General features: G+C 36.2%; 1 protein-coding gene across 1 annotated transcript; it reads left to right on the top strand.

Annotated features, from left to right (window-relative positions):
• Positions 1-23696, top strand: ppk6 (pickpocket 6). Its single transcript, XM_075303272.1, has 6 exons — positions 1-149; positions 9609-9812; positions 9874-10613; positions 23201-23318; positions 23387-23496; positions 23572-23696. Exons 1-6 carry the CDS (start codon positions 1-3, stop codon positions 23694-23696), a joined length of 1446 nt encoding a protein of 481 aa, XP_075159387.1.
• The last annotated feature ends 3574 nt before the right edge of the window (positions 23697-27270 follow it).

Raw genomic sequence — 27270 nt, 5'->3', positions numbered from 1 at the left:
ATGAAATTTCGGAGTTATAAAAAATATTTTGAAAAATGGAGAAAACGTTTTCGTTTGGCTTTGGATGATACTTTTCAAGACTATGCAAAGCGTACAAAAGTGAGTGGAATTTGGTTACTTCGACCATCCCGGACCAGTGGTATATCGAGGTAAGAATATTAAATAGTCCCAGCAAAAAAATTGGAAGTTCTTCCAAAGGCACAACTTTAGAAGCACTTCCAGAAGATGCACTCCCAATGATGTTCTTTATTTTAACTACCCAGGAAGTTCTTTTAATTCAATTTTTTATAACTTGGTTTTTTCATACTTTTAATGGGGACTTTTTATACCCTCCACATCGAAATATTGCTCTAAGACCCCATAAAGTATATATATTCTGGGTCGTGGTGAAATTCTGAGTCGATCTGAGCATGTCCGTCCGAACGTCCGTCCGTCCGTCTGTTGGAATAACGCTAACTTCCGAACGAAACAAGCTATCGGCTTGAAACTTGGCACAAGTAGTTGTTATTGATGTAGGTCGGATGGTATTGCAAATGGGCCATATCGGTCCACTTTTGCGTATAGTCCCCATATAAACGGACCCCCAAATTTGGCTTGCGGAGCCTCTAAGAGAAGAAAATTTCATCCGATCCGGCTGAAATTTGGTACAAGGTGTTAGTATATGGTCTCTAACCACTATGAAAAAATTGGTCCACATCGGTCAATAATTATATATAGCCCCCATATAAACCGATCCTCCGATTTGGCTTGCGGAGCCTCTAAGAGAAGCAAATTTCATCCGATCCGGCTGGTACATGGTGTTTTTATATGACCTCAAACACCCATGCAAAAATTGGTCGAAATCGGTCCATAATTATAAAGGGTGATTTGTTAAGAGCTTGATAACTTTTAAAAAAAAAAAACGCATAAAATTTGCAAAATCTCATCGGTTCTTTATTTGAAACGTTAGATTGGTCAATGACATTTACTTTTTGAAGATAATTTCATTTAAATGTTGACCGCGGCTGCGTCTTAGGTGGTCCATTCGGAAAGTCCAATTTTGGGCAACTTTTTCGAGCATTTCGGCCGGAATAGCCCGAATTTCTTCGGAAATGTTGTCTTCCAAAGCTGGAATAGTTGCTGGCTTATTTCTGTAGACTTTAGACTTGACGTAGCCCCACAAAAAATAGTCTAAAGGCGTCAAATCGCATGATCTTGGTGGCCAACTTACCGGTCCATTTCTTGAGATGAATTGTTCTCCGAAGTTTTCCCTCAAAATGGCCATAGAATCGCGAGCTGTGTGGCATGTAGTGCCATCTTGTTGAAACCACATGTCAACCAAGTTCAGTTCTTCCATTTTTGGCAACAAAAAGTTTGTTAGCATCGAACGATAGCGATCGCCATTCACCGTAACGTTGCGTCCAACAGCATCTTTGAAAAAATACGGTCCAATGATTCCACCAGCGTACAAACCACACCAAACAGTGCATTTTTCGGGATGCATGGGCAGTTCTTGAACGGCTTCTGGTTGCTCTTCACTCCAAATGCGGCAATTTTGCTTATTTACGTAGCCATTCAACCAGAAATGAGCCTCATCGCTGAACAAAATTTGTCGATAAAAAAGCGGATTTTCTGCCAACTTTTCTAGGGCCCATTCACTGAAAATTCGACGTTGTGGCAGATCGTTCGGCTATTCATGATGAAATGTCAAAGCATACTGAGCATCTTTCTCTTTGACACCATGTCTGAAATCCCACGTGATCTGTCAAATACTAATGCATGAAAATCCTAACCTCAAAAGAATCACCCTTTATATAGCCCCCATATTAAACGATCCCCAGATTTGACCTCCGGAGCCCCTTGGAAGAGCAAAATTCATCAGATTCGGTTGAAATTTGGTACGTGATGTTAGTATATGGTATCCAACAACCATGCTTTAATTGGTTAATATCAGTCTATAATTATATATAGCCCCCATATAAACCGATCCCCAGATTTGAACTCCGGAGCCTCTTAGGGGAGCAAAATTCACCCGATCCGGTTGAAATTTGGTACGTGGTGTTAGTATATGGTCTCCAACAACCATTCAAAAATTTGTCCATACCGGTCTTAATTATATAACCCCCATTTAAACCGATCCCCAGATTTGACCTCCGGAGCTCTTAGAGGACCAAAATTCATCGGATCCGTTTAAAATTTGGTACGTGGTGAAATTTTGTACATTGTGCTAGTATATGGCCGCTAACAACCATGCCAAAATTGGTGCATATCCGTCTCTAGTTATATATAGCCGATCCCCAAAAGTAATCTAGCAAAATTTTATTTCTATAGAAAACATTGTCAACATTTTATTTGGATAGAAAATTTTGTTAAAATTTTATTCCTATAGAAAATTTTGTCAAAATTTTATTACTATTGACATTTTTGTCAAAATTTTATTTCTATAGAAAATTATGTCAAAATTTCATTTCTATAAAATTTTGTCAAATTGAATTATATAGTATTTACTCGACCTTTTTTGTTTAATATATACTCCGTATGGACTAACTTACAATTGAATAGACTGTGTTAAGAAGTTTTAAGAAACCTTGCCATCGGCAAGTGTTACCGCATCTCAAGTAATTCGATTGTGGATGGCAGTCTTTAGTACAAGTTTCAATGCAATCCATGGTGGAGGGTACATAAGATTCGGCCTGGCCGAACTTACGGCTGTTTGTACTTGTTTTGTTTCAAATGCGTTAAAATCAGTGTAAGAATTCATAAAATGGTACAAATCATTTAAATTTTGTCAAAAAAAATGCTAAATCCAATCTGAAAAAAATGTGAATTTTAGAAAATATTATAAAAAAGATATTTATAAAAGATATTTATTTGACAAAATATCACAGATTGTTTTAATTTACATCCAAAACATTGAATTCAGATCACACCTAAAGAAGTGATGCAAATTCAGTGCAACGGCTGTTGAAATTAATTACTTCCATCCTATGACAAGCCCATGTTAAATTCATCGCAACTGCGTCAATTTTGCACTACTTCAGGATCCAAAAAGAACATTTTCATTACTTTTTTGCGACGCTTTTTTTGCTGGGTTGTTTTGAAGCAAATCAGGGTAAAACTATGGCGCAAAATTCTGAGGCTGTATAAGTCATATAGGGCGAACAATAATATGGGAGTTATAGCAAAATCTGAGAAAATTTCTTCCACAGTCATTAAGGTTCTAACCACAAAGTCGATTGGACTAAAATTACGACATAAAATGTGTTCACAGACAGGCGAACAGCACATCGGGGTAAAACTCTTGCTGCTGGGGGCCATATAAGTGCATATCGGATGAACGATATATTGGGAGCTATATCTAAATTTGTTTCCAAATCAATAGGGTTCTATTCTGATTCAAATGCATACATGAGCCAAAATTTAAGTTGATTGGACTAAAACTGCAAGCTAGACTTTGATTACAAAAATTTGTTCACAAATAGACGAACACCAAATCAGGGTACAACTTTGGCTTTGACTTTGGGGCCAAAGAAATTTTAATTAAAATAAAGTTTATAATCGTTGCTTCAAAAATTGGTTTCATTAAATTTAGGACAAAAATTTTGTAAATTTGCGTCTCTTTGCGACTTTAACCGCAAATTTTCCTCAAAATTAGGAAATACGTTTTTGATTTAAAAAAAAAAAAACAAATTAACTGAAATATTGAATCTTTAGAGTTAAGATAAAAACGCTTCAAATATCGGCCAAGACTTATTTTGAGGATTTAGCATCTTTGGTTTGAAGTGTTTTGGAAAAACATTTTGACTTTGAAGTTACATATCCGTTATAATTTTGAATTATTAAGCTGGCATTTATTTTTACGTGAATATCTTTATTAATATACCCCGAGAAGAGAATAAAAATTCGATAAAGATCTGTATCGTAATTTTAATTTTATTGATCCTAGATTTAATGCGAGATAGGTCGCTAAAAATTTCTTTATTGTAAAGAAGCCGCATCTCTGGCTAGGAATCAATACCAAAATCCTTAAGGGAAGGTCCAGATCTTTAGATCCAAATATTGCAGAGATACCAATGAACTATGATCCCATCTAAACTTATATTGCACCCTATATATGACAATGTAATGTAATGCTGGTGACATTTCTGAGTGTTTCTGTAAGCTTCTCTAAGGACTTCACTCATAGAAAAAATTATGCACGGCGTGCTCATTTCAAAACAATTCGTTCATGAAAGTGAATCAACACACATTTGGTGTCAAACTGAGAACAAGCGGTGTCAATTTGACAACGATAAAATGACACCATGAGTTGTCAAAACCAGGGATCCGGAGCGGAGCGGAGCGGAGCGGAGCAAGCCCTTTTTTTGCCGGAGCGGGAGCGGGAGCAGCATTTCTAAAATCCGGAGCGGAGCGGGAGCGGAGCGGTTTCCAAATGAAAAACCGCTCCGCTCCGAATAAAATATTACTTGAATGAAATGTGTAACTTTGAAATTACACTGTGTATTTTTGTACGTACGTACATTGGGGAAAACACAACGTTTTTTTTAGTAATTGTTTTCAAAAACGGCAAATGTCAAAATATATCTCTAGTATGAGTTGTAAAAGTACTTTCGATCAATTTCATCCCGTATTACTACAAAGATGTTTGTAATGAACGTCGAATAAATGCAATTAAACGATCTTATTTATATTTAATTTTTTAGTTTTCTACACTGAAAAAAATATTGTCGTGAAGTCAAAGATTTCATGTCCTTAGAATAAGAATGCAAATTTTGCTTAACATGGAAGACGCATTTCTCTAAAATAAAGTTTTTTTTCTTGTCCAAAAGTCAATAAACTTTTGAACGAAGTTGTAATGTCCTTATAATTAAGTGATTTTACTTAAAAATGTGTATCATAACATGAAAGATAAACTTTTTGAGGTAAGGTCAACGTGACTTTAATAATTAAGAAAAATTCTTTTTTTTTTCAGTGTAAGGACATTCATATTTGCTTTACTATTGTACTATATCCTAGCATTCTCTTATTTCTGATATTAGTTCTCGAAAATTTAATTAAAATTATGGATAGTTTCAATTTTGGTTGAAAAATGTGCGCATATACATTTATTTTAATTTTTTCTCACATTGAAATGTGAGAAAAAAGAGATTTGAGATTTGTATTATTGCATGTTATCTACTTTTTTTGAGAACGAACATTTCTTAAAAACGCAGTTCGAAAATGTATTTTTACAATAAAGGGGGAAAAAAGCGAAATTAGGTAACACTAGATCTGAGTAAGAATATTCGTAGGTATACCACGGACTGATTTCGATGGAGGTTGTTGCAAACATAAACACACACACATTACAAATATAACAAAACCTCTTCTCTACGTCTGTTGCAAAACAAAAGAAAAACTTTCGGAGAGTAGTTACTTCTACTGTGTGTATAGACTTTCAATTCCAATCAGCGTTGCCGTTTTGGTCCGATTTCTAATTTTTAAATTTAGTCCGATGGTCGGACCAAACAGAATTTGGTCCATTTTGGTCCATTTTCATAAATTTGGTTTCTATCACATATTAAATAGTAGATGGTGCACCGCAAAGAATATTGTCGGGAGGCCAAATATTTCACATGCTTAAAATACGAATACGAATTTTGCTTAGAATAGAAGAAGTCTCTAAACTTTTCAATGAAGTCCGTTTGTCTTTGTAGCTAAGTGATTCGACATAAAAATGTGTATCCCAACATGAATGAAAATTTCGTTTTAATGAAGTCAAAATGGATTTAATATTTCTGAAAAAATCTTCAAAATTAATAAAATGTTTCAACACATTGTTTTAAAGTCATTATACCCTAAACCACATAGTGGTTAGGGTATAATAAGTTTGATCTGCCAAAAAATGTGCCTACCAGAAATATTGATTTTAGACCCCATAAAATATATACCGATCGACTCAGAATCACATGACTCAGAATCCTGAGTCGATCTAGCGCTTGGTGTCCGTCCGTCCATCCGTCCGTCTGTCCATGTATTTGTTGTTCACAGGATTCCGGTCGCAATTATTAACCGATTTTGATGAAGTTTGGTACAGGGAGTTTTTTTGGGCACAAGGACGAACGCTATTGAATTTGGAAGAAATCGGATCAAATTTAGATATAGCTCCCATATATATGTATTGCCCGATTTCGACAAATGGGGTCACGTTGCACTTTTTTACTAACCGATCGTCGTCAAATTTAGCACAAAATAATCTTCTGTATCACCCTTTAAGTCTGAAAATTTCATCGAAATCGGTTCAGATTTAGATATAGGTCCCATATATATGTATCGCCCGATTTTGTCAAATTAGGTCATAAAACCCTTATTTATCAACCGATCTTACTGAAAGTTGGCTAAATGTAATCTTCTATAGCACTAACTATATGTGCAAAAAATCATCGAAATCGGTTCAGATTTAGCTATAGCTCCCATATATGTACCGCCCGATTTTTTCTAAATAAAATAAAACTCCATTGAACAAATAATACAATGTTTGTACTATAATTTGCTCGAAGAGGAGCGGAGCGGATCGATTTTTTTTTCTCGGAGCGGAGCGTGGAGCGGAGCGGTTTTTTTTTCTCCGGAGCGGGAGCGGAGCGGAGCGAAAAAAATGGACCGCTCCGGATCCCTGGTCAAAACAACAACCAGCGTTCATGATCTGGAAACGTTATGGTTACGACTTTATAAACAAAATTAAAAAAAAAAAAAAAGATTTCCGCTAGTGTGACTCGAACCTGTGTTTTCTGCACCATACGCGTTAACAGTCGCCTTAGCACATTGCACCACCGAGGGAGTTGCCATAATAACGTCTAACGATTATTTTAAGACTTCTCATTGGCAAAGAAAAACGGATGCCGTTCATGAAATCATGAACGCCTGTGGACGAAATTGTGAACATTCCGTTTTGGTTTTTTGTGAACGTTTCCGTTTCATTTAGTCACCGTCCGTTCACGACTATGGAACGTAATTTTTATACCCTCCACCATAGGATGGGGGGTAAATTAACTATGTCATTCCGTTTGTAACACAACGAAATATTGCTCTAAGACCCCATAAAGTATATATATTCTGGGTCATGGTGAAATTCTGAGTCGATCTAAGCATGTCCGTCCGTCCATCCGTCTGTTGAAATCACGCTAACTTCCGAACGAAACAAGCTATCGACTTCAAATTTGGCACAAGTAGTTGTTATTGATGTAGGTCGGATGGTATTGCAAATGGGCCATATCGGACCACTTTTACGTATAGCCCCCATATAAACCTCTTGGAGGAGCAAAGTTTATCCGATCCGGTTAAAATTTGGTACATGGTGTAAGTATATGGTCTCTAACAACCATGCAAAACTTGGTCCATATCGGTCCAAAATTACACATAGCCCCCCATACAAACCTATCCCCAGATTTGTCCTCTGGAGCCTCTTGGAGGAGCAGAATTCATCCCATCCGGTTGATATTTGGTATGTGGTGTAAGTATACGGTATCTAACAACCATGCAAAAATGGGTCCATATCGGTCCATAATTATATATTGCCCCCATATAAACCGATCCCAAGATTTGGTTTGAGGATCCTCTAAGCGCAGAAAATTTCATCCCATCCGGCTGAAATTTGGTACATGGTGTTAGTATATGGTCTCTAAGAACCATGCCAAAATTGGTCCATATCCGTCCATAATTCTATGTAGCCCCCATATAAACCTATCCCCACATTTGACCTCCGGAGCCTCTAAGAGCACAAATTCATCCGATTCTGTTGAAATTTGCAACGTGGTGTTAGTATATGGCCGGTAATAACCATGCCAAAATTGGTCCATATAGGTCTATAGTTATACATAGCCGATCCCCAATCACACAAAAATTGGTCCATATCGGTTCATACTCATGGTTGCCACTCGAGCCAAAAATAATCTACCAAAATTTTATTTCTATAGAAGATTTTGTCAAAATTTTATTTTTATGGAAAATTTTGTCAAAATTTTATTCCTATAGAAAATTTTGTCAAATTTCTATAGAAAATTTTGTCAAAATTTTATTTCTATAGAAAATGTTGTCAAAATTTTAATTCTATAGAGAATGTTGTCAAAATTTTAATTCTATTGAAAATTTTGTGAACATTTTATTTATATTGAAAATTTTTGCAAAATGTTATTTCTATAGAAAATTTTGTCGAAATTTTATTTCTATAAAAAATTTTGTCAAAATTTTATTTCTATAGAAAATTTTGACAAAATTTTTTTTCTATAGAAAATTTTGTTAAAATTTAATTTCTATAGAAAATTTTGTCCAAATTTTACTTCTATAGAAAATTTTTTCAAAATTTTATTTCTATAGAAACTTTTGTCAAAATTTTATTTTTATAGAAAATTTTGTCAAAATTTTATTCCTGTAGAAAATTTTGGCAAAATTTTATTTCTATAGAAAATGTCAAAATTTTAATTCTATACAGAATGTTGTCAAAATTTTAATTCTATTGAAAATTTTGTCAAAATTTTAATTCTATTGAAAATTTTGTCAAAATGTTAATTCTATAAAACATTTTGTCAAAATTTTATTTCTATAGAAAATTTTGTCAAAATTTTATTTCTATAGATCCGGTTACAATTTGGTTCATGGTGTAAGTATATGGTCTGTAACAACCATCCATATCGGCCCATAATTATATATTGCCCCCATAGAAACCGATCCCAAGATTTGGTTTGAGGATCCTCTAAGAGCAGCAAATTTCATCCGATCTGGTTGAAATTTGGTATGTGGTGTTAGTATATGGTCTCTAACAACCATGCAAAAATTGGTCCATATCGGGCCATAATTATATATAGCCCCCATATAAACCGATCCCTAGATTTGATAAAATTTTATTTCTATAGAAAACTTTGTTAAAATTTTATTTCTATAGAAAATTTTGTCCAAATTTTACTTCTATAGAAAATTTTGTCAAACTTAATTATATACGTATTTAATATGGACTACCTTGCAATTTAGAAGACAGTGTTAGGAAGTTTTAAGATACCTTGCCATCGGCAAGTGATACCGCAACCCAAGTAATTCGATTGTGGATGACAGTCTTCAGTAGAAGTTTCTACGCAATCCATGGTGGAGGGTACATAAGCTTCGGCCTGACAGAACTTATGGCCGTATATACTTGTTTCTATTAGTGTAGGCTATAAAAAGGAAGTACCTTGTCATTGAGCTTAACATAGAATCGGGCAGCACTCATGGATAAGAGAGGATCACCATTGTGGTAACACAATATACCTAACCTAACCTAGTTATGGCTATATTTTCAAGATCTCAAGTATCACTTTTGATAACGGGTAGTTGCCTGAGAGACGAATTTGCAAAACTGTTTGGTTTAAATACAGCAACTTCTTCATACGCATTTAAAGATACGTCTTAGACCAACTGTAGCAAATGATAACTTAACCACGCTCTTAAGCATTGCGGAATCGGGTTTGTTCAACAAAATATTATAATAATTGTGCCAATAGTTAATTTTTGTCAATATGGTATCACAATGCACTGAACTGTCGAAGGGTATCAGATATGACAGACTGCCGGTATAACATAATCAAACTTTTGCCAAATTTATATTGATATAACAATTTCAGGTTTCTTTGGTCCACGCTCCTCATTAGCCTTTTCGTACTGGCCGTATATCTATCTTTACAACTTTGGATAAAATTCTATTCATATCCTATTCTAAATACCATTGCCCAAGATATCCCAATAACAGATGTACCATTTCCTGGAATCACGTTATGCAGTCCCAAAGTGGTTAATTCCGAGCGTGTACAACAATTTATGCAAACGCTGTAAGTTTGGTAGAATTTACCATTATTACAAGGTTCTCTGAATTATATTTCTCCATTACAGCTATATTCCTGACTCTTATGATCTTCGACAAGTTGCTAATGGATTTTCGTATATTAATGCATTTACCGATCAAACTTGGTCACCAGCCAATGCTACATTCTTCGATATGACCCACAGAATACTTCGTTTGAATAATATAACCATCAAGCAGACTGCCGAATCCATTGGAGCTGGATGTAATGATTTTGTAAAGCGTTGCTTTTGGGGTGGTGTAGAATTTCCATGTCGTCAAGAGCACGAATATCTCTCATTCTCTTCAACAACTTCATTTCTTGGACCATGTTGCTCTTTCAACTACCATCCTCAGAATTTATCCTATGTTCCTTTTTCATCGAACACTTTTGGTGTGGATGGTGGTCTGACTTTTATAGGTGTTGAAGGCTCAGAGGAAGATATTTCAACTGGATTGATTGTCTTTGTCCATCATCCTATGGATTTTGCTACGGAAGCAGCACCTTCAGTTACAATTACCTCGAATTCGGAAAGTTTTATCGAAATAATGCCAACTGTTCAGGTTTCTTCGGCAGATGTTCTAGAGTTACCGCCTAAGAAACGTGATTGTCTTACATCTGATGATGTAGCAGAAGCTGTTTATCGCCAAACTGCATGTATTCTAGAATGTGAGAGTAAGACCATTGTGGAAAAATGCCAGTGCATTTCTTATCATTTGCCGAATTTTTCAAATGGAAATATCCGGGAATGTTATCTTAACGATTCGCAATGTTATTGGGAAAATTTGGGTGAGCTTTATGTTATTTCTAAAAATTCAAAAATTTTAACTAACGAAGCGAAATGGTTGCAAAATGGGCAAGTATATACGGCCGTAAGTTCGACCAGGCCGAATCTCCACCATGGATTGCGTAGAAACTTCTAGTAAAGAGTGTCACCCACAACCGAATTACTTGGATTGTAGTAACACTTGCCGCTGGCAAGGTATCTTGAAACTTCTTAACATCGTCTTTTAAATTGGAAGTTAGTACATACGGAGTATATATTAGACAAAAAAGGCAGATTAAAAACCTATAAAACTCAGTCATTGACCGGTATGAATTTTTGCGAGGTAAAAGAGAGGCAGTGAAATATTAGTTTATATGGGGGCAATATACAATTATGAACTTGTGGTCCAATTTTTGTATGCTTAATACCAAATTTTAGCCAGATCAATTGAAATTTGTTTATCCAAGAAGAAGTAAAATCTGAAGGTCGGTTTATCTGGACTCTATACATAACTATGGACCGATATGGACCACTTTTGGAATGCTTGTTCGCGACCATATACTAACACAACGTACCAAATTTCAGCCGAATCTGATGAAATTTGCGCCTCCACGAAAATTGCTCTTCCAAGAGGCTCCCGAGATCAATCCGGGGGTTCAGTTTATATGGGGGCTTTATATAATTATGGACCGAAATGGATCAATTTTTGCATGGTTGTTAGAGACGATATACTAATACAATTTACAAAATTTTAACCGAATCAGACGAAATTTGCTCCTCCAAGAGGCTCTGAAGATCAAATCTGGGGATCGGTTTATATGGGGGCTGTAGTTAATTATGGACCGATATGGATAATTTTTTTCGTGGTTGTTAGTGGCCATATACTTACACAACATAGAAAATTTCAACCGAATCAGGTGAAATATGCTCTTCCAAGAGGCTCCGAAAGCCAAATCTGGGGATCGGTTTATATGGGGGCTATATATAATTATAGACCTATATGGACCAATTTTAGCATGAATGTTAGAGACCATATATAAACACCACGTACCAAATTCCAACGTGATCGGTTGAAAGTTGCTCCTCCAAGATGATCCGCATTACAAATCTGGTAGGGGCTATACGTAAACGTGGTCCGATATGTCGCATTGGCAATACCATCCGACCTACATCAATATTAACTACTTTTGCCAAGTTTATCTTGTTTGGTTAGGAAGATAGCGTGATTCCCATAGACGGACGGACGGATATACTTGTAGTTAGATCGACTCAGAATTTCTCCACGACCCATAATAAATATACTTTATGAGGTCTCAGCCCAATATTTCGATGTGTTACAAACGGAATGGAGGAGGGTATAAAAATGGGTACTGTTATTCCGCTGCTAACTACAGGCAAAAATTATAATAAGGGGGAATAGTAAAAATTTATATTCTTTCTCCCATGAGGAGTTAAGATCATTAAGACACTACCCCTCCATATCCTAGAGAAAATTTTTACATGTCATTATAGCACACATCACGGTTGGAAAATGCAGTACTATAGTACTTTTTTAAATACTTTTTCACCTTGAGCAGTACTGTAGAACCCTCGCGAATGATTTAGTACAGTTTCGATGGTACAATAATTTTGGCAAAATATTTTAATATTATAAAAAAAGTCTTTAACAAATTTTTTCGGTACACGGAACCTGCATCCTTACAAATTTGGCAAAACAGACAAGTTCGTACGGGAGGAAAATCTCGATTTTGCAAAAGCCAGAGTCAACAAGAATCATATGTACCCTCCACCATGGATTGCATAGAAACTTGTACTAAAGACTGTCATCCACAATCGAATTACTTGGGTTGCGGTAACACTTGCCGATGGCAAGGTATCTTCTTAACACCGTCTTCTCATTTGTAAGTTAGTCTATACGCGGTAAATAACAAAGGCCGATAAAATACATGTATAATTCAGATTGACAAAATTTTCTATAGGAATACATTTTTCTATAGAAATAAAAATTTCACAAAATTTTCTATAGAAATAAAATCTCAACAAAATTTTCTATAGTACTAAAATTTTGACAAAATTTTCTATAGAAATAAAATTTTGACAAAATTTTCTATAGAAATAAAATTTTGAAAAAATTTCTATAGAAATAAAATTTTGGTAGATTATTTGAACCATTTTTGGCATGGTATGGACCATTTTTGGCATGGTTGTTAGCGACCATATACTAGCGCAATGTACTAAATTTCTTCACGTACCAAATTTCAACCGGATCGGATTAATTTTGCTCCTCCAAGAGCTCCGGAGGTCAAATCTGGGGATCGGTTTAAATGGGGGTTATATATAGATTTTTGCATGGTTGTTAGAGACGATATACTAATACCACGTACCAAATTTCAACCGGATCGGGCATGAGGCTCCGGAGGTCAAATCTGCGGATCGGTTTATATCGGGGCTGTATATAATTATGGACCGATGTGGACCAATTTTTGCATGGTTGTTAGAGACCATATACACCATGTGTCAAATTTCAACCGGATAGGATGAATTTTGCTCCTCTTAGAGGCTCTGCAAGCCAAATCGGATGATCGGTTGATATGGGGGCTATATATAATTATGGACCGATGTGGACCAATTTTTACGTAGTTGTTAGAGACCATATACTTACACCATGTACCAAATTTCAGCCGGATCGGATGAAATTTGCTTCTCTTAGAAGCTCCGCAAGCCAAATCAGAGGATCGGTTGATATGGGGGCTATATATAATTATGGACCGATGTGGACCAATTTTTACGTAGTTGTTAGAGACCATATACTTACACCATGTACCAAATTTCAGCCGGATCGGATGAAATTTGCTTCTCTTAGAGGCTCTGCAAGCCAAATCGGATGATCGGTTGATATGGGGGCTATATATATGTAATTATGGACTGATGTGGATCAATTCTTGTATAGTTTTTAGAGACCACATACATGTACCAAATTTCAGCCGGATCGGATGAAATTTTTTTTCTCTTTGAGGCTCCGTAATGCAAATTGGGTGTCCGTTAATATGGGGGATATACGTAAAAGTGGACCGATATGGCCCATTTGCAATATCATTCGACCTACATCAATAAGAACTACTTGTGACAAGTTTCAGGTCGATAGCTTGTTTCGTTCGGAAGTTAGCGTGATTTCTACAGACGGACGGACGGACATGCTCAGATCGACTCAGAATTTCACCACGACCCAGAATATATATACTTTATGGGGTCTTAGAGCAATATTTCGATGTGTTACAAAGTTAATACGAGTATACCCCCATCCTATGGTAGAGGGTATAACATAAAATAATTTCAAATTGAGGAGTTGAAAATTTGTGAATAGTGTTAACTTTGAAAAGTAGTCTTAAGGAGTTCATGAAAATAGGCGTTCATAATGGAATTTTTTCGGGTACTGAAATATTTATACCCTGCGCCACACTGTGGAACAGGGTATTATAAGTTAGTGCATATGTTTGCAACACCCAGAAGGAGACGAGATAGAAACATGGTGTCTTTGGCAAAAATGCTCAGGGTGGGCTCCTGAGTCGATATAGCCATGTCCGTCTGTCCGTGAACGCATTTTTGTAATCAAAGTCTAGGTCGCAGTTTTAGTCCAATAGACTTCAAATTTGGCACAAGTATGTGTTTTGGCTCAGAATAGAACCCTATTGATTTTGGAAGAAATCGGTTCAGATTTAGATATAGCCCGATATGGACTTATATGGCCCCAGAAGCCAGAGTTTTACCCTAATTTGCTTAAAATTTTGCACAAGAAGAACAATTAGTACTATAGTCAAGTGTGCCAAATTTTATTGAAATCGGTTCAGAGTTAGATATAGCTCCCATATATATCTTTCGCCCGATATGGACTAATACGGTCCAACAAGCCAGAGTTTTAACCCAATTTGGTTGAAATTTTGAACTAGGAGTACAATTGGTAGTGTAGTCAAGTGTGCCAAATTTTATTGAAATCGGTTCAGAGTTAGATATAGCTCCCATATATATCGTTCGCCCAATTTACACTCATATGACCACAGTGGCCAATCGTTTACTCCGATTTAATTGAAATTTTTCACAGGGAGTAGAATTAGCATTGTTGCTATGCGTGCCAAATTTGGTTGAAATCGGTTCAGATTTAGATATAGCTCCCATATATAGCTTTCGCCCGAGTTACACTCATATGACCACAGAGACCTATTTTTAACTCCGATTTAGTTGAAATTTTGCACAGGGAGTATAATTAGTATTGTTGCTGTGTGTGCCAAATTTGGTTGAAATCGGTTCAGATTTAGATATAGCTCCCATATATATGTTTTTCTGATTTCGACAAAAATGGTCAAAATACCAACATTTTCATTGTAAAATCGCCACTGCTTAGTCGAAAAGTTGTAAAAATGACTCTAATTTTACTAGACTTCTAATACATATATATCGAGCGATAAATCATAAATAAACTTTTGCGACGTTTCGTTAAAATTGCTTCAGATTTAAATGTTTCCCATATTTTTATTGAAATCGGTTCAGAGTTAGTTAATATACCCTCCATCATAGGATAGGGGTATATTAACTTTGTCATTCCGTTTGTAACACATCGAAATATTGCTCTAAGACACCATAAAGTATATATATATTATGGGTCGTGGTGAAATACTGAGTCGATCTAAGCATGTCCGTCCGTCCGTCTGTCTGTTGAAATCACGCTAACTTCCGAACGAAACAAGCTATCGACTTGAAACTTGGCACAAGTAGTTGTTATCGATGTAGGTCGGACGGTATTGAAAATGGGACATATCGGTCCACTTTTACGTATAGCCCCCATATAAAGGGACCCTCAGATTTGGCTTGTGGAGCCTCCAACACAAGCATATTTCGTCCGATCCGGCTGTAATTTGGTACATGGTGTTGGTATATGGTCTCCAACAACCATGCAAAAATTGGTCCACATCGGTCCATAATTATATATAGCCCCCATATAAACCGATCCCCAAATTTGGCTTGCGGAGCCTAAAAGAGAAGCAAATTTCATCCGATCCGATTGAAATTTGGTACACGGTGTTAGTATATGGTCTCTAACAAACATGCAAAAATTGGTCCACATCGGTCCATAATTATATATAGCCCCCATATAAACCGATCCCCAGAGTTGGCTTGTGGAGCCTCTAAGAGAAGCATATTTCATCCGATCCGGCTGAAATTTGGTACATGGTGTTGGTATATGGTCTCTAACAATCATGCAAAAATTGGTTCACATCGGTCCATAATTATATATAGCCCCCATATAAACCGATCCCCAGATTTGGCTTGTGGAGCCTCAAAGAGAAGCAAATTTCATCCGATCCGGCTGAAATTCGGTACATGATGTTGATATATGGTCTCTAACAGCCATGCAAAATTTGGTCCACATCGGTCCATAATTATATATAGACCCCATATAAACCGATCTCCAGATTTGGCTTGCGAAGCCTCAAAGAGAAGCAAATTGTACCCGATCCGGCTGAAATTTGGTACATGGTGTTGGTATATGGTCTCTAACAACCGTGCAAAAATTGGTCCACATCGGTCCATAATTATATATAGCGCCCATGTAACCCTTCTGCTATGTTTGGGTCAATATGACCCAATTTCAAAAGAAATCTCTTAATAATTCTGCTTAGCACTAATGGAATGAGCTGGTGCTTTTTATATTCATAAAGTTATTTAAAACCAACGTTTTTGCATAGAAACAATACAAAAAAATTTTTTCGTTTCAACGGTGACCCGATATTTATGTTTTTGTAACACTTATTATGTTTTGGGTCAATTTGACCCACCAATAGTTTGTGTGCGAATTTAATGAGGTAAAATAGCAAAATGAACATTATGCCTGATCGGTATTCACAGAATGTTATTAAGTTATCGATATATATATTGCGACTGTCATGATGCTATCAAATAAGATGTATGAAGAGAAGGTGAGAGCGGGATCACAACGGTCTACTATTACTTTGCTGTGTTTGTTGTTTTATGCACTGCTGCTTGACTGCTTTGAAGTGGTAGTTCCTGCTATCACCTTGTCAATAGACGTGCAAAGGAATCTGTATTTGTGGTGCGAAAAAGGGGAATCACCGTTTCTGGCTTAGACACACAAGTCTATTCTCGACCAGTATAAAACTCCTGCAATTGATTTTTGCTTGTCATAGAGAATAGACGTAAATTGCCAGAAATAGCTCAAGGAAACAAAGTAATATTTTTTCGTAATAAATATATGTAACTTTACGATGTTAGGTTAGGTTAGGTTAGGTTAAAGTGGCAGCCCGATTAAATTTCAGGCTCACTTAGACTATTCAGTCCATTGTGATACCACATTTAACTAAAAGTACCTATTACATATGGGCACTTCTAGTCTTAACCACTGAACCTTCTCTATTATTTACTTTTGTGGAACCAACCAGATTGCTCCAAAAACATTAACAAACTGCTTAAGTTAACGTTTTCCAGGTCAGCCAGTAATCTAAAGCTATATGCTCCTAAAATTCGCTTACGCCTTACACAAAAAGCAGGACACTCACACAAGAGGTGTTTAATTGATTCCTTTTCCTCCACGTCATGACAGCTTATACAATAGTCATTATACTTCGCACCTATAGTTTTTGCAAATTCGCCTATCAGGCAGCGACCCGTTATAGCAGATATTAGGAGTGCTATCTGACGCCTTGATAACACTAGCATATCTAGTGTGCGGTTTAAGTTTAAATGGGGGCATATTTGCTTGGTGTCGTTACAACCCTTGCAATTCTCCCATCGAATATTGACCATCATAACAGCCTTCTCACGCAGTAAGAGCTTGCAGGTGGCCAGAGGCATACCAACAGATTCTAGTTCCCCTGGAATATGTAAGGTAGTTCCTAGCCTTGCTAACACATCTGCTTCACAGTTCCCCGGTATGTTCCTATGACCAGGCACCCATATTAGGTGAATATTGTACTGCTCAGCCATCTCGTTGAGAGATTTGCGGCAGTCTATGGCCGTTTTTGAGTTAAGGAACACAGAGTCCAAGAATTTTATTGCAGGTTGACTGTCTGAGTATATATTAATGCCAATATTTGTTGGAACATTACTTCTCAGCCAATTCACCACCTCTCTTATTGCCAATATTTCAGCCTGAAAAACACTACAGTGATTAGGTAATCTTTTCGCTATTCGAATTTCCAGATCTTTAGAATATACTCCGAACCCCACTTGTCCATTCAATTTGGAGCCATCAGTATAGAAATCTATGTATCTTTTATTCCCCGGGGTCTGTGTACACCACGCCTCACTGTTGGGAATTAGAGTTTCAAACTTTTTGTCGAAAAGTGGTTTTGCCAGGGTGTAATCCACTACGTTAGGCACATCTGGCATTATTTTGAGAACCGAACTGTGACCGTAACTTTTTTCCGACCACAGCGATAGCTCGCGCAACCGCACAGCCGTTGTTGCAGCTGACTGTTTGGCCAAAATGTCTAAAGGCAATAGATTTAGCATGACATTAAGGGAGTCTGTTCCTGTCTTACTAAATGCGCCTGAGATACATAAGCTCGCCATACGCTGAACTTTATCTAAACAAGTCGGTTTCTGAAGTGCCGGCCACCAGACTACAACACCATATAGCATTATAGGTCTAACCCCTGCCGTGTATAGCCAATGCACAATTTTTGGTCTTAGTCCCCACTTTTTCCCTATTGCCTTTTTGCACGAGTACAAAGCTACCGTGGCTTTTCTCGCCCTCTCTTCAATATTAAGCCTAAAATTCAGCTTCCTGTCCAAAATAACGCGCAGGTATTTTGCACACTCACCAAAGGGAATTTCAGTACCCCCTAAGGAAATGGGCCTAACCGTGGGAGTTTTGTGATCTTTGCAGTACATGACTATTTCTGTCTTTGCAGGATTTACTCCAAGACCATTGTCTTTCGCCCATTCATCAGTCATCCGGAGAGCTCTCTGTATAATATCTCTGATTGTGGATGGGAATTTTCCCCTGACTGCTAGCGCCACATCATCTGCGTATGCCACCACTTTTATCCTTTCTTTTTCTAGAGAAACCAGAAGGTTGTTTGTAGCGACATTCCAAAGAAGAGGTGATAGAACTCCTCCTTGGGGAGTGCCTCTGTTCACATACCTTTGTATGTTTGCTTGCCCTAGTGTGGCTGAAATACTTCTCTTCATTAGAAGTTCGTCTAACAGCCTAAGTATACCTGGATCAACATTCAGAGTTGTCAGTCCATTTAATATCGATCTCGGATGGACATTATTGAACGCCCCTGCGATGTCTAGAAACGCCACGATTGTGTATTCTTTGACAGATAGTGAGCTTTCAATAAAGCTGACCAGTTCATGCAATGCGGTCTCAGTAGACCTGCCCTTCGAGTATGCATGCTGTCGTTTCGAGAGCAAACCTGAATCCACGCTAGTTCTAAGATACATGTCTATCATCCTCTCCAGGGTCTTAAGTAGGAATGAGGATAAGCTGATTGGTCGGAAATCCTTCGCACTCGAGTGAGAGGCTTTTCCTGCTTTAGGTATGAAGACGACTTTTGTTTCCCTCCACTTTTCTGGAATATATGCTAAGTTTACACATTTTTTATATATCACCGTCAACCAGGGGATAATTCTTTCAGCCACTGCCTGTAACTCCGCCGGAGTAATTCCATCAGGTCCGGGGGATTTGAATGGTCCAAAGCTATTTAAAGCCCATTTTATTCTAGATTCCGACACAATTTCCTCGATAGGAAATGATCGCTACGATGTTAGGCAAGTTATTGTATTTTGAGTAGGTTCTCAACAATGATGAATTCATTCGAATTCTGAATGACGAGGATGCCGATATTTTTGACGATAGTGATGATGGTGAAGATTTTGTACCTGTCAGTGAGAAAGGAGTTGATGAGTCGGATATATCTTCTAGTGAAAATGTAGAAAGTGTACTTGGAGACTGCACAGCTCAAGAAGCCAATACACAAACTTTTTTATCAAAAGATGAAACTGTGCTTTGGCAAAATCAACCATCAGTTTCAAGCGGCAAAATTCCTCGCTATCAAATCTTGTCCCATGCGCCTGGCCCTTCTAAACTCGCGATATCCAGGATTACGGACATAAAATCTAACTGTTGTGTCCTATCGCTAAAAACGTGTCGCATCGGCTAAAAACGTTGTCAAAAGTATCCAACAGCCACATCAGTCCTCAGAAGCAACCTCATTTCAGTGTAATATTGAAAGCCCTGGAACTTCACGAAAGAGCCAGCGTTGTTTCTTTTGCCAACAAACAAAAAACGCTAACAAATATTCAACTGTGTGCAACACCTGCAATCACTTTGTTTGCAAAGAATAAAGCAATATACTTTGCAAAAATTTTCAATAAAAGACTGCTATATATTATAATTTCTGATACTTATGTAATGAATTTTTGTATTTATGTACTTATTTTGATTTAAAAACACAACGTCAACAATAAAAGTAATGGAACTAAATAAACATCAATTTTTATACCCTCCACCATAGGATGGGGGTATATTAACTTTGTCATTCCGTTTGTAACACATCGAAATATTGCTCTAAGACCCCATAAAGTATATATATTCTGGGTCGTGGTGAAATTCTGAGTCGATCTAAGCATGTCCGTCCGTCCGTCCGTCTGTCCGGCTGTCCGTCCGTCTGTGGAAATCACGCTAACTTCCGAACGAAACAAGCTATCGACTTGAAACTTGGCACAAGTAGTTGTTATTGATGTAGGTCGGATGGTATTGAAAATGGGCCATATCGGACCACGTTTACGTATAGCCCCCATATAAACCGATCCCCAAATTTGGCTTGGGGAGCCTCCCGGAGCAGCAAAATTCATCCGACCCGGTTGAAATTTGGTACGTGGTCTTAGTATACGGTCTCTAACAACCATGCGAAAATTGGTCCATATCGGTCCATAAATACATATAGCCCCCATATAAACCGATCCCCAGATTTGACCTCCGGAGCCTCTTGGAGGGGCAAAATTCATCCGATCCGATTGAAATTTTGTACCTGATGTTAGTATATGGTCTCTAACAACCATGCAAAAATTGGTCCATATCGGTCCATATCGGTCCATAATTATATATAGCCCCCATATAAACCGATCCCCAGATTTGACCTCCGGAGACTTTTGGAGGGGCAAAATTCATCCGATCCGGCTGAAATTTGGTACCTGATGTTAGTATACGGCCTCTAACAACCATGCAAAAATTGGTCCATATCGGTCCATAATTATATATAGCTCCCATATAAACCGATTCCCAGATTTGACCTCCGGAGCCTCTTGGAAGAGCAAAATTCATGCGATCCAGTTGAAATTTGGTACATGGTGTTAGTATATGGTCTCTAACAACCATGCAAAAATTGGTCCCTATCGGTCCATAATTATATATAGTTCCCATATAAACCGTCCCCAGATTTGACGTCCGGAACCTCTTGGAGGAGCAAAAGTCATCCGATACGGTTGAAATTTGGTACATTTTGTCAATATATGGCCTCTAACAGCCATGTAAAAATTGGTCCATATCGGTCTTTAGTTATATATAGCCGATGACTTATTACACAAAAATTGGTCCATATCGCCAAAAACAATCTACCAAAACTTTATTTCCATAGAAAATTTTGTCAAATTTTATTACTATAGAAAGTTTTGTTAAAATTTCATGTCTATAGAAAGTTTTATCAAAAGTTTATTTCTATAGAAATGTTTGTCAAAATTTTATTTCTATAGAAAATTTTGTAAAAAATGTATTTCTGTAGAAAATTTTGTCAACATTTTATTTCTATACAAAATTTTGTCAAAATTTCATTTCTATACAAAATTTTGTCAACATTTTATTTCTATAGAAATTTTTGTCAAAATTGTATTGCTATAGAAAATTTTGTCAACATTTTACTTCCATAGAAAATTTTGTCAACATTTTATTTCTATAGAAAATTTTGTCAAGTTTTTATTTCTATAGAAAATTTTGTCAAATTTTTATTTCTATAGAAAATTTTGTCAAAATTTTATTTCTATAGAAAATTTTGTCAAGGTTTCATTTCTATAGAAAATTTTGTCAAAATTTTATTTCTATAGAAAATTTTGTCAAACTAGATTATATACGTATTTAATCGGCCTTTTTTTGTTTAATATATACCCCGTATGGGCTAACTTACAATTTAGAAGACAGTGTTAAAAAGTTTTACGATACCTTGCCATCGGCAAGTGTTATCGCAACCCAAGTAATTCGATTGTGGATGACAGCCTTTAGTAGAAGTTCCTACGCAATCCATGGTGGAGGGTACATAAGATTCGGCCTGGCCGAACTTACGGCCGTATATACTTGTTTTTAAATTACGTTAAGATTGTATGGGTGGGTCAAATTGACCCAAAACAGATTTGGCTTGCGAAGTCTCCAAGAGAAGCAAATTTCATCCAATCCGGTTGTAATTTGGAACATGGTGTTAGTATATGATATTTAACAAGCGTGTCAGAATTGGTCCATATCGGTCCATAATTATATATAGCCCCCATATAAAACGTTCTCCAGATTTGACCTCCGGAGCCTCTTGGAGGAGCAAAATTCATCCGATCCGGTTCAAATTAAGAACGTGGTGTTAGTATATGGTCGCTAACAACCATACCAAAATTGGTCCAATCACACAAACATTGGTCCATATCGGTTCATAATCATGGTTGCCACTAGAGCCAAAAATAGTCTACCAAAATTTTATTTCTATAGAAAATTTTGTCAAAATTTTATTTCTATAGAAAATTTTGTCAAAATTTTATTTCTATAGAAAATTTTGTTAAAATTTTATTCGGTTCATAATAAAATTTTCATCATTGTCAAAATTTTATTTCTATAGAAAATTTTGTTCAAATTTTATTCGGTTCATAATCATGGTTGCTACTTGAGCCAAAAATAATCTACCAAGATTTTATTTCTATAGAAAATTTTGTCAAAAGTTTTTTTTCTATAGAAAATTTTGTGAAAATTTTATATCTATAGAAAATTTTGTTAAAATTTTATTTCTGTAGAAAAATTTGTCAAAATTTTATGTCTACTTTGACAAACTGAATTATATACGTATTGGATCCATATTTTTTTTGATTTAATATATACCACGTATGGACTTACATACAATTTAGAAGATGGTGTTAGGAGGTTTTAAGATACCTTGCCATCGGCAAGCGTTACCGCAACTTAAGTAATTCGATTGTGGATGGCAGTGTTTAGAAGAAGTTTCTACGCAATCCATGATGGAGGGTACATAAGCTTCGGCCTGGCCGAACTTACGGCCGTATATACTTGTTTTTACTAACATTGTGTTCCACCTTAGTGCATTAGCCGACTTAAATTTTGAGTCTATAGATTTTGTAGAAGTCTATCAAATTCTGTCCAGATCGAGTGATATTTAAATGTATGTATTTGGGACAAACCTTTATATACAGCCCCCAACACATTTGACGGATGTGATATGGTATCGAAAATTTAGATCTACACAGTGGTACAGGATATAATATAGTCGGCCCCGCCCGACTTTAGACTTTCCTTACTTGTTTTTTCTTAAATTAATTTCAGATAATTTCAAAAGTGTACGTTGTGAAAGCTGCCTACCCAATTGTCATGATGTTACCTACTCTACATTGGCATATAAAACCGATATTTTATTGCATAATTATTCCGTGAATCATTTTTAGTAAGTGAAATTCAAAGGCAATAACCAATAAGTTCATATAGTTATTTTTAATTATCTTTTGGTTTTAGTAATCGTTTAAATTATACCAGCGATATGTTTATAGCTCATGTCTTTCTATCACGTCAGGTAGTACCATCAATCCATAAAGTGACAGTTATGTCATGGGTTGGCCTGTTATGTAAGTTTCCAATGATGTTGTGGATTTTTCAATCAATAAAATTTTTTGAATATTTGGTTTTGAAAATCTTTTCAGCTGATTTAGGTGGTGTCTTTAATCTTTGCCTTGGCCTCAGTATGGTTTCTGTTGTGGAATTTTGTTATTATTTTATTTATCGTCTGAGATTGAACTATAAAATGCGATGTGTTTTAATGCAATAGTAATTTTAAAATAACAATAAGTAAACTATGGATTCCCATTCCCATACTCATTGTATCCACAGTATTAATAAGTTGTTCATGTTAATGATATAAAAATATTTCACGATTACTCAATAAATATTGTAGATGTTTTCTTCGTTTTCATTTAGTGCTCATTATTATTTATTGCTCACTCATCGAGTTTTTTGTGTTCTTAGTATAAACAAATAAATATAATTAAAAGATCGGTCGGTCGTATTTAAATTCTGTAATGCATACGTGATACCCGGTTATATGTGTTATATAAAAATAAGAAAGGAAAGTCTAAAATCAAGCGGGGCCGACTATATTATACCCACACCTCTCTCAAGATCTTGTATGTGAGCTATAGCAAAATTTGGAGTTTCGAACTTGATCCGCCTGCAGACACGATAGCTTCATTATTGAAGACTGTAGCGTGATTACAAAAGACAGACAGGTGGACAGACGGACACTGATATAACATCCTAGAATTCCTCTCTGATCAATAATACATATAAAGGGTGATACGGTCAAAATTTGGTCAAGGGAAAACGCGTGTAACTCGGTGAAATCGTTTATTTAAAAAATCAAATTAAATTTATTTTTCAAGTTCAATTAGTATAAAATTCAGGAAAAATATTCAGTTACGCTTTCGCTTTTCCAAATCCGGATTGCCGGGCCTCACGCTTGACATCTGCCATCAGATTTTGTACAGCCACCTTGTCCACCTTCTTCGCCGCAGAAAGCCAGTTTGCCTTGAACTGCTGCTCGTCCTTAGCAGTTTTTTTGGTCTTCTTTAGGTTCCGCTTGACAATAGCCCAGTGTTTCTCAATTGGGCGGAGCTCTGGTGTGTTGGGAGGGTTCTTGTCCTTGGGAACCACCTGCTGCTTGTAGTGGGCTTTGACGTAGGTTTCTTCGTCCATTACCACGCAGTCAAACTTCATCAGCATCGTCGTGTACAGCCTCCGGGATCGCGCTTTGGCCGTCGCATTTTGTTTATCATCGCGATTTGGAGTCACTACCTTCTTGTACGTTCCCCAAACACTTTAATTACATTTGTAACGGTTGATTTGGCTACTTTTAGCGATTTTGTCAGCTTTGCGTGCGAGTAGCTCGGATTTTCGCGATGCGCGAGCAAAATTTTGAGACGCTGCTCTTCTTGCTTGGACGGCATTTTGACAACTGAAGAGTGAATTCCAAAATCAAAATAGGAGCAACATTCTACACACACACACCTTCAAAATGAGGGGTGTTCAGGTTTTTTAAATGCAAAATTGAAAGAAATAGGTCAAGTTTATATTGACCAAATTTTGACCGTATATCCCTTTAGATTATGTACTCGGACATTAATATTTCGATGTGTTACAATGGGAATTATTTAAATCTTCGTCATTTTATGCAATTTCGCAAAAGTGCAATTATGAATTATCGGTCGATAGATATGTTTTAGAGGTGTAGGAAAATTCGAGTAATGCTTCCAAAATGTTGGCTTAGCAGTGGCGATTTTATAATTAACATGTGTGCATTTTTGGCCATATTTGTCCAAAACGGAAGAACGATTTGTACCAACAACCGATTTGTACCAACTTTGGCATAGGATTCTACATCGTCCGAAAGATATATGGGTGATATATCTAAATCTCAACCTATGATAACCAAATTTGGCACGCATAATAGGAATATTAGTTATTCTCTCTGTGCGAAATTTTACGTAAATAGGAGTGACCTATGAGGTCGTATGAGTGTAAATCACGCGAAAGATAAATCTGAACGGATTTCAACCAAATTTGGCACGCATGTGTATGGACCGCAAATCTGTGGCAATTTTGAATTCGAAATTGACTATTAATATGTTATGTCGTCGTATATTCTAAAAGAGCACATCCAGAAACACAAAAGAACATTTGTAACCCAAAATCTCCAAAACAAAACAATTAAGTAAAGTCTAAAGTCGGACGGGACCGACTATATTATACCCTTCACCATTATGTAGAACAAAGTTTGTGTTACCATCTCAACTCCTTCAAATTTGTTGGAAGTTATTATGAAGGTTTATATTCCCATATACAAATATTTATATCTTAACCGATTTGGTGACAGTTTTTTTATACTTTTACAAAATTTGTAGAATTAAAATTTAAATCGGTACAAATATTTAAATATGAACCGATTTGGACAATTTTTTTTTATACTTTCATAAAATATCTAGACTCAAAATTTAAATTAGTTAATGACCGGGACGGACACAATGTTTGTAAAAAATAAGTAAGGAAAGTCTAAAGTCGGGCGGGCCGACTATATTATACCCTGCACCACTTTATAGATCTAAATACCATATCACATCCGTCAAATGTGTTGGGGGCTATATATAAAGGTTTGTCCCAAATACATACATTAAAATATCACTCGATCTGCACAGGATTTGATAGACTTCTACAAAATCTATAGACTCAAAATTTAAGTCGGCTAATGCACTAGGGTGGACCACAATGTTAATAAAAACAAGTATATACGGCCGTAAGTTCGGCCAGGCCGATTCTTATGTACCCCCACCATGGATTGCGTAGAAACTTCTACGAAAGACTGTCATCCACAATCGAATTACTTGGGTTGTGGTATCTTAAAACTTCTTAACATCGTTTTCTAAATTGTGAGTTAGTCCATACGTGGTATATATTAGACAAAAAAGTTATGTATAGGTAAGTCTACAAATAATTACGAATCGATATGGACTTTTTGCACGGTACGTAGAGAGCCAGAATTGAAATATGGGGGTCGCTTATATGGGGGCTATATACAATTATGAACTTGATATGGACCAATTTTTGTGTGATTGGAAATCGATTTATCTGAGGGGTTTATATAACTATAGACCGATATGGACCTAGGTACGCATGGTTGTTAACGATCACACTCAAAAAAAAAGTTAACTTGGATCCAAAGATTTTGATCTTCCTTTAAGGATTTTGGTATTGATTCCGAGCCAAAGATGCGGCTTCTTTAAAATAAAGACACATTTTACGGACCTCCCTGGCTTTAAATCTAGGATCGATAAAATTGAAATTGGATACAGATCACATTCATCGAATTTTTATTTTCTGTTTGCGATATATTAATAAAGGTATTCATGTACAAACAAATTAAAGTTTCAAAATCCAAATTATGCCAAGTAATTCAAATTAAAAACTGTTTTTTTAATGCTAAAAAAACTTTAAACCAAATATGCAAATCCTTAAAATAAGTCTTAGCCTATATTTGAAGCATTTTTATCTTAAATTTCAAAATTCAATATATCAGTTGAGTTAAAGACGATTTCTTTAAATTAAAAATGTTTTTCTTTATTTTAAGAACATTTGCCTTACTTCAAAGATCTAAAACTTCGACACAGAGATGCAAAATTTCAAGATTTGTGTCCTAAATGTAATGAAAAAAATTTTTGAAGCAAGGATTATAAACTTTCTTTTAATTAAAATGTCATTATTTTAAAGAATTTTGTCCTTAGCATTTCGTAAATTTCGAGTCCTAAAATTTAACGTGCATAATCTTCCATATTAGGTCAATATTTTTTTTCAGT

Source organism: Haematobia irritans, chromosome 1, assembly GCF_050003625.1.
Source record: "Haematobia irritans isolate KBUSLIRL chromosome 1, ASM5000362v1, whole genome shotgun sequence".
Taxonomy (NCBI): Eukaryota; Metazoa; Arthropoda; class Insecta; order Diptera; family Muscidae; genus Haematobia; species Haematobia irritans.
This window is presented reverse-complemented; position numbering and strand designations above follow the sequence as displayed.

What these genes read in the sequence shown, in the direction of transcription:
- ppk6 (XM_075303272.1), top strand. Translation starts at nt 1, where the DNA reads ATGAAATTTCGGAGTTATAAAAAATATTTTGAAAAATGGAGAAAACGT. An exon ending in ATGTTATTGGGAAAATTTGG is followed by an intron (nt 10,614 to 23,200) that starts GTGAGCTTTATG and finishes AATTAATTTCAG; the next exon opens with ATAATTTCAAAAGTGTACGT. An exon ending in GTCATGGGTTGGCCTGTTAT is followed by an intron (nt 23,497 to 23,571) that starts GTAAGTTTCCAA and finishes AAATCTTTTCAG; the next exon opens with CTGATTTAGGTGGTGTCTTT.